This window comes from Passer domesticus, chromosome Z, assembly GCF_036417665.1.
Source record: "Passer domesticus isolate bPasDom1 chromosome Z, bPasDom1.hap1, whole genome shotgun sequence".
Classification (NCBI taxonomy): Eukaryota; Metazoa; Chordata; class Aves; order Passeriformes; family Passeridae; genus Passer; species Passer domesticus.
In genome coordinates, this window is record NC_087512.1 from 52,718,503 (window position 1) to 52,732,527 (window position 14,025).

Consider the following 14,025-nt stretch of genomic DNA (forward strand, 5'->3'; position numbering starts at 1 on the left):
TTTTGGTTCTGTCTTTCACTACCTTGCTTGTATTATATGTTTTCTCCCTTAGGTCATTGTTATTGCCCCTTCATAAACAAAATATTGCCTTTAATATTTGGCAATCCATGGACATGTGAGACTGAAGCTCTTTTTCAGTGGTGTTAATAATTGGATCAGCATTTAATTGTCCCTCTGCATGAATCCATGTTGTGAATTCTGAGCTATAAAGGCGTTAGGTCCACACTGGCACCTCTAAGCATCAGCATGAAGTTAGGAACCCTTCCCTTGCAAGGGCTTCATATGTTCCCATTTCCTGACATAAAATGGCCAATAATTTTTGAAGATTAAAGAGGTTTATTTCTCAGAAAATTGAGAAATTCATCTAATGCATGTGCACAGTTCCTGGCAGCATGTCTGTGGAGCAACCTTGCTGGAAACAATCCAGTAACACAGGTGGCTGCCAAAGCCCTCCCCTCTCCACCAGCAAAACAGAGTTTGGTCACAATGGGTGCTCTGTGTGGAAGTGAGTAGTGTAAAGGGTGCCCAGCATACCTTCTGTGTTGCCCCATGTGAGGAGCACGGCCTGCTTCCTAGATTTCTCTCTCAAATAGAGACATGAAAGAAAACAGAGAAAAACACGCATTGATAGACTGTGTAGGCTGGGAATGTAAATGTGATAATAGGCAGGAATGAGAGATGTGGAGGTTTTTTGCCTGTAGGTACCAAGCGCTTTTGTGCTGTTCCCTGCACGCCGGTGCTGTTTGGTGTAACCGAGCCTTTTACTGTAGTTGCTCTGTGTCTGAACATGTACATGAATGATTTCACTCCTTAGCAGGGTTTATGCAAAACTTCTGTTCTTACTTTTCCTGTTTCACAAAACAGAAAGTATTCAATGTGCAAAACACTTGCTTTTGTCATTTTTTCTGTAAGAGAAAGGTCTTTTTGAATTCTGAAATTTGTATTTCAAGAGATCTTGACATTTGGGTATTTTTAGGTCAGAACAATCTCCCAATCTGTGCGGTTAAAAATGATTTCCACATTTTTGTATGTTTATCTTCAGTCTTCCATATTCAGATGAATTCACTAGGCGAAATTGGTCATGGCTCTTCAGAAAAAATACCAACCACTGATGCAAGTGCAAAATATATAATCGTCCCCATTTTGTGTGGCTGAAACTTGTATAAATACAGGGGTTTTTTTGTTATTTTAAATAGTCCAGAAAACACTGTAAATGTGCTTTGTCTTTTTTAATCAGCTTTTCGTAAGTGTCATTGGTCTGAGAAATAATTATGTTAATAAGATGGTTCAGCTGTACCCCTTCTTTTCCTATCAAATGCTGTATTCTGTCTTGAGTTACAAATTCCAGTCAGGAATGTCTAATTTGATTTATTGTTCCTGCAGCTTCTTGGGAAGATTGAACGGGATTTGAAGATATGTTACTCTCAGTCTTAAGTCCAATTTATTGTATGTGTAGTTTCCAGACAAATATAGCAGTTTGATCTTTCTTATGGTTTAAGAATTGCAAATGACTTTTGCATCGTTTGCATTTGCATCCACTTAACTCAGAGTGATAGTAAAGGGTGGAGGTGAGCAAGCCCAATGATATTAATATGTCATATTAAACAGTTTTGGCTTGGGGTTGCTTGGGGGGTTTTCTTAATTGCTTTCTGAGCCATCATAGAAGGACTGTAAGATCTGTTCAAGGCCTGCATAAAATTAAATTCACTGACACTAAGGTCATCTTCCTTTTTTTCTAATTCTTCCTTAGTGTTTTTGAATTGCTGTAATTGCTGTAGTTTCTGTAAAGCTGAGATATGTTTGTTTCAGTGTTGACATGCAAGTGGCACATCTTTATCAGTTTTAATTGCCAACTTGGTATAATTTTCCTAAAGATTGAGCATTGTGTAACCAGTATGTTGTTTGCTACATTGGTTGTGATTTGTCTGCATATGTCCATATATAAAGACAGAATACTTCCTATTGTAATTTAGAGCTGATGGTAGCCAGATATGTGCCTAATCTGGCAAAGAATAATGTTCTGAAGCAGTAGCTTTAGAGCCAGTGTTAATAATTCTGTTACATGTGAAGGTGTCGTATGTGTAGGTGCCCTGTAACGGGGCAAGATCCCTCCTTATCTACAAATAGCACTCACTGCGACTGGGAGGAGTGGTGTGTGTACTAGCATGGCTCCTAATGTGGTTTTGGGGTTTTCTTCTTCATTTTCTCATCCTTCATTGCGGGAGCCCATAAATGTCTTGTAAATTAAGGTAGCTAAAGCCTGCTCTGAGTCAGTGTTTCTTGAATCATTTTTGCTCTGTGGGCAGGTTCAGTTCTCCCTGGAATGGGTGTAAATCTACTGACAATGGCCTCTTATCCTGGGAGTAATCCATGAACTCCAAAAACAAGGGATCTTCTGGCCCTCAGAGAGAAGAGCTGTCCTTATATGTGTGTGTCTTCTCTTCCAGGGGAGCTGAGCTTGCTCTGCCTAGGAACTGAGCTAGCTGGACACAAAGCATCTCTGAGCCTGAAAGCTGTGTAATCAGGCTGGTGAGGCAAAGCAAGCAGGAAGCTGTTTGCCAAGCACTCCTGAACTTGTGTACTGCTTCCAGAGCTGTTCTGTGCTTAGGCAGAGCAATGACACCTCTGACTTGTCTCCTTTGAAGGGTTTTGTAAGATGCTTTTAATCTTTCACCTGAGAGGTGTGGATATTAGGGTGTAGCACTGTTCCAATTCCCAGCTCTCTAGTGAAGGTTTTAAAGGCCCTGCCAGATCAGTCTTCTGGCTGCTCTGGGAGCCAGCATAAAACAGGGAAGGGCTTCACTGTCCATCTGTGTATAAGTTTGTAGTGTAGACAAGTTAGCTGCACCCACTGTGCTAGTCTCTCTGGCCTCCTGTGGCTAAAAATAGGACTGAGGTTTTAGCAGTATCAGCTGTAGAATGTTTTGGAGACTGCAGGACAAGTTTTCAAAGCACCTAAAAGGAGAGGAATATGTTATGCTTGTCCTCACATTTTTTGACAAAGGGTTTGTGCCTCTGTCAGGGTTAGGACAGGCAGTCCCACAGCTTGGTTATTGCTGCAAGAGTCATTTTGCAGCCTCTGATCCACCATCCTGCCCCTCCCTTGTTCCTGCAAGTCGCAGAAGGGATTGAAAATAACTATACAAAAATAAGTGGTTTTCTACTTGTTTGATCAGCAAAATGGACTTCCTGAAAGAACAGACAAACACCAAGATGGTTCAAAGAGAGATGTCCAGAGTGTGCAGACAGCCAGGACTGCTCTGGGAGCTGTTCATGATTTATAGTGCCTTACCTTTAGTACACTGGGCACTCTGAAAGCAGCAGGATGAATAGCCAGGAGAACCTTGTGATGCACCAAAGAGCACTGAATGACTTTGGAGGTGTCATTTCCTATAAATCATTAGTAAAATTACAATAGGTCTTTGTTTCTTTTGGTTCAGATATAGTAGAATAATAAGCAAAACAGCTAACATGAACTACCTGTAGGAAATTGTGATGTTCAAAATGCTAAAAATGTTGTCTTTTATTTGGAACAAAAGGTCATGGTCTTAACGGGTAAGGCCTGTTATACAAATCAATTCATTCCCTTGGGGAAGAAATGTTAATCTGGAATGGTATTGCTGTTTTTAGTACTGCTTGCTTTTTATATAGGCATTTATAAATTGCCAGGGTAATCACTACTCTTACAAGCCTTAAATAGTCCTAAAAGGAATATGGAGGAAGTCCTAAACCTGGCTGTGCTATAAGCAGTGTCATACTGAACTTGGTTGCAGTAAGTTACAGAATCCTTCCCAGATAAGCTGAGAAATGGTGAAAGAATTATGGATTGTTGCCCCTTTGATGAGGATGAGTGGTTTAGGCTACTTTTCCTCTCTATAGCACAATTTTTCCTCTCAATAGCACAATTTAATTGTGCTATTGAGTTATAGCAAGCATTAGTTTTCAGGCCATAGTTTTCAGAGATGTGGTTTTTCTTCAAATTCAAATAAATAAGTCTGGGTGTGTTATCAGAAGGCTTGTTAGTCTGTCCCATGACTTTTAGGCAATTGTTTCATTTTCCAGATCTGAATTCCATAAAGTTTTGGTAAATTGGATCTGTAGGGTTCTTATCCTCCTCTCACCTCCCCCCCACCAGCCCTTTTATTTTTTGCCTTCCCTGAGTGCCACTGATTGCTCAATACTAAGTTTAGATGTTTCAGCATGATCAACATTTTTCTTGCCAGCTAGGGTGAATTTTCTTATTGGAAAATAATGCCTTCATACGATTGAATCAGTTATTTTTGCTGGTCAGATCTTTCTATGATATGGTAGTATAACTCCATGATCCCTTTTATTGTCACTTACTGATTTTAATGTGTCTTCCTGTGGTCTGTTCTGTGCATGGAAAAGTTCTAAAACTTAAAGAAGACAACTTATAAAAGACTAAATGGACAAATAGAACTTTTTCCCCAACAGGAATGGAACTTTTTCCTCAACTTTTTCCCACTGTCATTGAATGCCAGTGGCATTCAAACTAGTCTAACAGTAAGATATGGCAGAAATACCTTATTTTAAAAATTCTCAAAAATTCTCCAAAAAAAAATAAAAATCATGCCTGTCTTCTCTCTGCCCCTCCCTTCCCACATACCTGAAACTCCTTCCTTTGAGATTATGTAATTAAATAAATTTAAGTTCAACAGAGGATTCTTTGCCTAAAAGTAGGAGTGAACAAAGGAGCAAGACCCTGGATATTAAAAGTGAGTCATTGAGTTGTTTCCTAACAGAAGCTAAACTGACTCATCATAGTTCATCAAGTTTGCAATACTACAATCCACTTTGATATTATCCTTTTGAGGATGAGTATAGTTGTGTGGCTTTATATGAAATCATATTACATGACAGTCTAATACAGAAATTGTAATTTTAATCAAATAATGAAATCCAAAGCTACTTTTCTGCTATGTGCAAAGTAAGCAAATGCAAAGCACCACTTTACATGTTTTCTTTACAAGTTTTACAATGTAAAATGCCTTATGATTTTTCAGTGGGTAGAGTCTTGTTTCTAGCCATCAGAAGAGAAAGAGCAATATTGTACTCTGGAAGAGTCCAAAATAAATTGATTTTTCTCCTTGACTATTTTCAAGATTTTTCAGGAAGCCTTTACTTTTCATGAATTAAATTTATTTTGTCTATAAGTTAAACCACTTGTGAATCCTGCAGAGAGATGATGATCCCTATCAAACCTGAGGGACTTCAGAAATATATTTATGGGACCAAAGTACTACAAAGTAATTTTATGATATACACAGTAGTATCAGATGAATCCTAGATTTCAACATTCTTGGTGGTCATTGTCTTACTCTACTGCCTCTATTCTTCTCTCTTGGCATGTAGAGTAAAATGTGCTTTTGATGGAAGACGAGGGAATTATTTTAATTCCTTTCCTGTTTCATGGCACTGTTCCAGCCAGACATTTAACTAAAATAAGGCATGGGAGAAAATAAGGTCATATATAATTTAACTTTTTTTGGTCAGGAAAGGAAATCTCTATTCTAACCACAGGTGCAAAATTCTGTTGTTTTATAGTTATTTGTTTCAAGGTGAAGGAAAAGCTGCTTGAGAAGGTAATTTGTGGTTTTGTGAGGCTGCTTGACAGCTGTTAATAGGGATATAACTGGATTTTTGTTATAGGTGAAATTTTGAATTCTAGAGAACATAGAGAATGAATTCACAGTTTGCAAGGTGCTTGCAGATAATAATAAACAATAATAAATGAGAGAGGGAAAAACTTGCCTGAGCTCTTTACTTGTGTATGCATGGCACTGCGGAAGTGTAAGGAATGCAAGGGCATAGATTGTTCAAAATCAGCTTCTGAAGGTGGTGTGAATCACACTTCCTTTGTAACTCACACCTTGCTGAAATGGTTTGAGACTCAGTTTTGTTACAGGGGGTGTCATGCCATGCTGAGCTCTCACACTGACATCACTGGGATTGCTCATTCTTTGTGCAAATCACAGCTGAAACACCAAATGCTTGAGTTCACCAAGTGAAAAATAGATGGAATGGTATTTTTTTGTGAACACATCTGAGTGTTTAGCTTTTTGAAAACAAGCACTGTGATGTGTCTGTTGCTTCTCCTTTTCTGTTGGAAGTAGTTCATAGTTTGTGTGTGTCCCACTTCTCTTCGCCAGTTTCCAGAGATCAGCTTTTAAGCTTTGTATATGCTTTTTTTCTGGCTGGTGTTGGCTTCCTTAAGAGATTTTAAGTTGGATTTTAAGGCTTCCAACTTTTTTCCTAGCATTTTCAATTATTATGAAGTTAGCTTTTTTAGAAAAAGAAAACCCTTCCCTTTTTCAGTTTTTTTTTCCCCCTCAGGTTTGCCTTGACCTATTCTGTATGTTTCCTCTGTCATTGCTTCATAATAGTTTATAGCATATCTTGAGCTCCTTTCTTTCTTTCACCTATTCTTGCTTTTTTAATACTGTTAACCAGCATATTTTTGATTGACATCTGATCTGCCATTTCAGAAAACATTAGAACCATAATTAAAAAACAAAAACAAAAACAAAAAAACTTGTGTGTTTTATTTAGGAAAGAAGCTGATGGGTATGAGCAAGAATGAAGAATTTCATTAATGAATTAATTATTAAGTATTTAAATAATCTCTTTTCTCTGTTTTTCAAAAAGAAAACCACTTTTAAATGAAGAATTCTACAGAATTATAGAACCTGCTTTTCCTTGTGCTGATTTCTTTTCTTGCATGGACTGACATGGGGTGGCTGGTTCTTGCGTTCAGTAAATGAGATTCACTTCAATGGCAGGATCTCCCATAAGAATATTCTTTTTTTTTTTTGTCTTCAGTGCAATGAAACTTCCTTCTTTTTTGAAGCCCGTAACAAGGTCACATGCAAACATCTCTGGAAATGCTGTGTAGAGCATCATACATTTTTCAGGTGAGCGATGCAGAAGTTAGGTTGTGTTTTCCATAGAGCTATTACACTTGTTATACCTGCAGAGTGGTGTTACAAAGGCTGGCTGCCTGGAAACACGTTTGTGATCTTGGTTTTAGAATGCTTTTAATAGCCAACACCTTTTCTTACAGTGATGTGAAACAATGTTTTTAGAATTGGGTAGTTTGTTAGTTCTTTTTTCTTAGTATTCTTTTCTAAACAGTACTTGAGGTTGCATGTAATAGGCTTTATCAGAAAGATGGCAGGACTTAACTTGCCATATAGATTTTGATGTATTTAGTCATCAGATTTTCTGTAGCAGCATTGGCTTGAGGGAGGCCTTTGGAATTCAGACATTACTATTTCCTACAATACGGAGAAATATATATGTATTTAATAGAAATTAATTGAATTTACATAACATTTTGCTTACTTACTGAGGTGTAAAAAATCTTCTCAGTACTGTATATCTCAAAGCATTTGATTTTACTGTTGCAAAAAACACCAAGAGAAATGTGCTAAGGGAATTGGTGGATGGAATCCTCCGAGTGGCTTTTAGCAGTGTTGTAAATGAGTGAACTGAGAATCCCTCCTGCAGCCTTACTACTGTGGCAGGGTGGGTTTGCCTTCTCCCAAAATTAGGTGAAAGACTGCTGGTGCCAGCAATTTACACTTGACTCTGAAATGAAGTGGTGTGTAGTCAAAATAGGGGGAACAAACAGGTGTCTTTGGGAGATTCTCAACCCCATAAGAATCTGTCCAGAGGTAGTGATGAGAGGAACTTGCATAAAAAAAAATATTTTTGAGCCCATATTTGTACTTTTCTTTTATTTACTTGGAGAGGACTATAATTCAGACCTATCTATGCAACTTACTGTTATTTTATTTTTCAAACTACGCAGGGTGCCAGAGAATGAATCAAGCTCTCTGCCAAGAAAAGTCAGCAAGTTTGGATCCATAGGTTATAAACATCGGTACAGGTGAATTTTTTTGATTGTTTAAACTTCAATTCATTCCGTCTTCATTCCTTTTTTCCTCTTTCCTTCCAATGAAAGAAAACCACCACCCAGAATATGACCTAGTATAGGTCAAACACAAAAGATGAATCAGGGCCATTTTAACAGACTCTGTTTAGGAGCCTGGCAGTTTCGGGACAAATGTTTCTTCTCCAGATCCCCAGAATTCTTTGAGGCTTGCTATAGTCTGTATTCAAAGTGGGAACAACTTTGACAACTCTTTAAATCATTATCTCCTTATAAGTCCTGAAATTATGTTCATGTCCTAAAGAGGTTTTCCTGACAGTTGGGGAATACCAAAATGAGGATGTATCTTTTCTGACTTGAATAGGTGACAACATTCGATGAACGTTCAAGGCTCTGAACCTTCAAAGAGGTTCAAGGCTATAAACCCTTGAAATTAAGGATGGATAAGGAACACTGTTTCCACTATCATGCAAGAAATAAATGGATCATATTGAGCAAGGTTGATAATCATTAGTTAGGCAGATCTTTTTCACTTTGCCGATTTTCTAATCCAGACTGATTCTAATTCTCCTTGCTGTAGATGACAGGGCAATGATTGTCCTGCCTTTAGTGTTTGTAGTAGATCCTGGCCTGCATTACCCCATCTGGGATAATGGGTAGGAGTTCACTGATTCCTGGCAGAGTACTGTGGATGAATGTTTTCTGTTGAACCACTTCAACAGATTGGAGCAGTGCACTGATACTGGGGAGGAGAAAGCTTTGTATTGGCAAGAACTTTCCAATCAATTAAAAAAAATCCATGCTATGAAGCAGTTAACTATATTTGAGCTATTGCTGTTGGTGGTGCAGTTCAGTTCGTCTTCCTGTTTTAATAAATGTCATGACTGATATGTGATCAGGCCTGCCATGTTGGGATGATGGTCATAATTTTAGTTGTCTTCCCTTTTTGCCTTTGGTCCCCATTGTATCACCAAAAGCAGTGAGACTGTGTTGTGTATCTGTACACATAATTAGCTCAGAGCAGAAACCATAATCCCACTATTTTTCTGTGTAAGTGGGGGGACCATGTAACCATGTATTAATTTATCTGTGGTGTTGTGTTTTTTTTTTTAAATGTTGTTTTGTTTTGTTTGGTTGGTTTTGGTTTTGTTGTTGTTCTTACTTTTTTGTTAAATCTTCGAGGTACTTCTCATTGTGTGTCAGACACTTTTCAGGAAGGAAATTTTCTTGTCTTAAGATGGGATGCTTTGGAGGTCTTAGTGGGGTGGAAGTTCGTATTCCCAGATATTTGGTTAAAGTTGCTTCTGGAATTTGCAGGACTGTCATGGCTGCCAAACTTAGAAGTTGAACAGAAAAGTTTTCTGGGTGACTTGGGAGCATGCTTTAAACTAAGTACATAAAAAAACCCCCACATTACTGTGATGTAGGGTTAGAAATACATATTTATTTTTGTCCTTAAATTCTTTTATAATTTTGAAAATATTAAAATTCTGCAGTGCTGACTATCTGTGAAGGGCTATTGATGAAAACACTATCAGTATTTCATGGAGTCTATTCACATAATTCAGAAAATCCACATAAGTAATTTCTGTATAATTGCTTAGTACTTTCTAGTACAATAGCTTTTACTTCAAAATAATCAAACTTCAGGTGTTAAGGAATTAATAGTGACAATATCTTCTCTTGTGTAGTAAGTGTCCAGGAACAAATATGGAGTTCTGGGGAGGAATATGAATTTTAGATTTTTGTTATGACCACTATATTCTGTTTAGTAACACTGAGAGGACCATTAAAATGAGTATAAAATAATTTATTTAAACTTAGTAATTTACTTCAATCGCGCAGTGAAGAAAAACCTTACTGTAAACAACAATCAAGACTTTTACTCAATTTGTTGTCATCTGGGACTGTGCTAGTAAGAGTCCTTTATTACAGTTTGTTTTGCAGTCTTTTAGGCTGTCATTCCACATGCCAGAGGAGTAGCCCCTGGCTGACTGGAACTGAACAATATTAAGTATGTGTAAACAATATTAAACATGTTTTCCTGGGAGGAAACATACAGAAAAAGTTCAGGAAGAAATAATGTTATTTAAGAAAGTTGTATGTTAGAATATTCTAGGTTAGAAAAGGTCATGCTATCTTAAGCTATTCTTAAAAAATCCCATTTTGTTTTAGTGGTATATCTCCACTTGGAAATGCCAAATATATAAGAGCAGTTGGCACAATCTGTTGATGATTTTGCCAGTGACTGATTCAAAACAAATTCAGGATGGTGCTACTCAACAGGAGAACCAGACGTGGGATAACAAGTCAATAGCATTTTTTTTCAGTCTAAGGATACTGTTGGGTAACTTTTCCTAGTGTTTTCTTATGATTTTATTGTGTTTTGAAGTGGCAAAACATCTTTGCGAATGGCCAGAGATCCTTCTGTGCAGCTCCCGCGGCCTGACCAGAGCATTGAAAGAAGTCGCAGCAAGACTTACCCCAAAAGAACACAACAGACAGGTAGGTCCTTCTCTGCTGACCTGGGGGCAGATGTCTTCTTTTTTGGTTCATTTTGTCATCACGAAGTGACTCAGAACTGCTGCAATGTCCTTGAGGATCTCTTGGAATGGATTCCATGTTTTGCCTTCAGTCAGTATTTAGATCTAAGCTTCACAGAATATGAAATCTCCAGCTTTCTAGAAAAAATAAAAGAGTTGCTGTGGATTAAAGAGAATAGGCCCCCATGTGTGTAGGTCTAATGTAAAGGTTGAAAGGGAAGTTTGAAAACAGGTAGTGAGAACGTTTTTTTTCTCTGGGGATCTGTCTCACAAATGAATTTTATTCCTATGAGTCTTGGTTAGTATCCCGTTGTTTGTCCTTTTGACCCAAGGTGCCACTTTTTGCACCCTCTTCCCATTTCAAGGAGTGTATCCCCTTATTTTGATATTAAGTGGAACAGAAGTTAGTGCCATGCAATTTTAACATGCTTCAGATGTGTGAGTTGGAAATCTGTTCCGTATGCGGAAGCTGTCACGGCAAGCTGGAAGTTTTCACAGGTGTTAGAGGAGATAGGATTAAGCTTGGATGGCAGAAGTCATGTCCTAGATAATGGATGCTTCCTGACGTTTGGAAATAGACATGTCAAGCTCCAGGCCCACATATAATTACATGGATATTGCTTAGCTTTATCTCTGACAGAAGGAACACACAGTTCTGTCAAATTTGTGCTTGGAGTTAAGCACGTGTGTGTGTGTGTGCATGTTTGCTGTTTGAGAAAAAACTTGTCTGGGCTTGAAAATGTAAACAATATCTTTTTATCATGGTTCAATATGCCTCTATAGAATTTTAGAACCTATTTTTTACAAGAAGGCAGGTATATACCTCCAGAAACCTCCAGCGTTTGTCCTGAATGCAGTCTTTTGTCTTTTGATTTAGAAACAAAACTGGTGTGCTCTGCATTTTAGCTGTGTCGGCTCTTGAAATGTAACATAATCAAAAGCATAGCCTTGGAAAATAGAGGCAGTTTACAACATTTAAAAAAAAAAATTATTTTATTTTATTTTATTTTATTTTATTTTATTTTATTTTATTTTATTTTATTTTATTTTAATTAGTGTAAAAAGAAAAGAATTGCTTTGCTTTCTGATTCTGATATGTTTCATTGTGTGTGCAGTTTTAAGTGGGTGTCTTAGAGGACAAGTAGCTAATGACCCTTGAACCTAATGACTTAAACTTTTTGTTCAGCTGGACTGTCCTGCTTTTAGGGCAGCAGTTCAAGCCAAACAGCATTTCCTACCTCATTAGTCCTTGGTTCTGTTTCAGGAAATTTGTGAGGTTATTTGTATGGCTATTCAGCTCTTGGTTTAAAATAATCTTTGCCTTAGCCCAGGCAGAGAGGGTCAGTCTGTGTTGCTGTGAGGTTATGTATGTGTTGTGTTTGTTCATTTTGTTTTCAGTCTCTTTGCCTGGAAATATGAGGAAAAACTGAAACTTTTCTGTAGCCTCTTCTGCTGATGTAATTGGAATCAGAATTCTCTGGGCAACACATGTTTGCTATTTGGTGGCTTTAAACACCCTCTCCCACTTTAAAATAAAATTTCTGCTTTTTCACTATTTTACTTACATGTAGTTGTATAATCTCTATCATCCATCTGTTTTCTTTTCAAATTCAGCTTAATTGATTACCCATGTGTTCCAAATGTGCAGTCATATCACTGGGACAAATGTATTAACTTAGATGATATTAATGTTATATTAATTTGTTTTATTCCAGCTCAAAATATGGGCTGAGGGAAGGGAGCTGTGTCTTTCAAATGCCACCTTTCCCTATGAATAAGCATATTTTTTCCTTTAAAAAAAATTTGTCTTTGCTATTTACATTGATAAACATTTAACACTCTTCCTCCATTTAAACAGGATTTCAGAAGATGAAGACTAATGCTGCTTCTCCTAGCTGTGTCAGACAACATGTGACAGTCTATTTAATAAAACAAATCTACCTCTTTTTTCCTAAAGTTGTTGTTAGATATAACAAAGTCCATTTCACACAATAAATCAAGACTATTTGGCATATTTTAAGCATCATTTGCTTGAATATAATACCCCAATGTAGATTTTATTTTGTAGACTATTTTTATCTTGCAAATTAGCCTGGTACTGTCATAAGTTTTATGGCTTATCTAAAAGTTTCCCTGGCTAAAATATTTGAGAAAATTAAATTACATTTCTTCTTAAAAGAAGTATTCCTTTTGCATGGTGACCTTATACAGATGGTCATCATTGATGGCCAGTCCTTTTTTCTTCATTTTCTCTTTGTAATATGGTGTATTAAGGCTAAATATGACTTGTCCAACATTTTAAGCAGGGTGATTTCTGTTGTATCTTAAGGTATTTTCTGTCAAATACACCTTTAATTAGGATTTAGCTGGAAAAGTCTTATAATTTATTTTATTTTGGGATGAAAGTCAGGTTTCCATTTACTTCCCCAAATCCAGCAACAGCTCACAAATAGCTCATATGAAATAACTTCCTTTCACCTTTTCTGAGTTCAGCATCTTTTCTCATCTGTTTCTTTCCCTTTTTATCTTTTCTTATGACTGCAAAGTGAAATCTATTAAAAGCTTCATTTTTGCAGTCACTGCAATTTGCCATTTTGATTTTAATTTTTTTTTTTAATCTATTGGTACCAGTGATGGGACCAGCCATAGCAGTGGCTTTGGGGACAGTTAGAACAAGTGCATGACTGCATCATATAACATTGGCATTGCTTCCATCAGATAAGTGTCTGTGAAGTGCTAAAACCTCTACCCTCTGACATATAATTAAAACCCTTCCCCTTGTTGCTTCTTTTTGTGTACATGTTCTGGTGTTATAAACATAGTATGTGCTTTTTGTATATTCTTTCTGTCACCTGAAGGTAGTGGTTAGTTGTCTCTAGCAGAGCTGAGCAATAATGTTTCTTTTTCTCATTGTTCAACTAAAGTACGCTGAAGTCCTTAGGACTGCAGGCACTTGGTGAACTCTCGGTTAAGAGCCAGAGCAGGTGCCAGCCAAGACAATGACAGAAAATATTATTTCTGTTTTCAGTAAAAATATTTGTGGTTGAACATCAAGATTGAAAGAGATTATACTGTCAACACAGAGAAACTATTTTTTGTATATACAAGCCACTGCTACTGATTGCTTCCCCTGATAGGATGAATGGTGCAGGGCTTTTGGCTTCAGACAGCAGATTATTTTCCAAAATACAGGTTGCAGTGGTTTAAAATGCAGTAACCTCCATTTTGTCACTTGTTTGATACATTTCATATCTCAGTTTTTCTAGGGCTAGTGCAAAAATCATATCAGGAAACTTTAATGGCTATGATTTTATATTAGATCTAGACTGTGTTTTTATAGTAGTGCATGAGGGTTTTTTTCTGTATGTTTAGGGTGGTATTCAAGTTGGTGTTCATTTATAGAAAAAGTTTTTTTGTTTTGTTCTGTCAAGTCTTGTTAGTGAGATAAATGTAACTTCATTCATTTGCTTATTTTTCCCCTTTCAGCTGAGAGAGAATTACAGTTGCATTTTGCTCTGCTCACAAACAATAAACTCAAATGTGGAACAGGATCTCTTGCTGTTCTATCTT

At 37.1% G+C, this 14,025-nt stretch overlaps 1 protein-coding gene across 2 annotated transcripts in view; it reads left to right on the forward strand.

Moving 5' to 3' along the window:
* Positions 1-14,025, forward strand: part of EPB41L4A (erythrocyte membrane protein band 4.1 like 4A) — a 126,812-nt gene that overhangs the window by 79,503 nt on the left and 33,284 nt on the right. For both annotated transcript variants that reach the window (XM_064405584.1, XM_064405583.1), the window contains exons 10-12: positions 6,841-6,932; positions 7,832-7,909; positions 10,305-10,417. In XM_064405584.1, the coding sequence (XP_064261654.1) occupies positions 6,841-6,932; positions 7,832-7,909; positions 10,305-10,417 (283 nt within the window). The remainder of the gene's footprint in view (positions 1-6,840; positions 6,933-7,831; positions 7,910-10,304; positions 10,418-14,025) is intronic.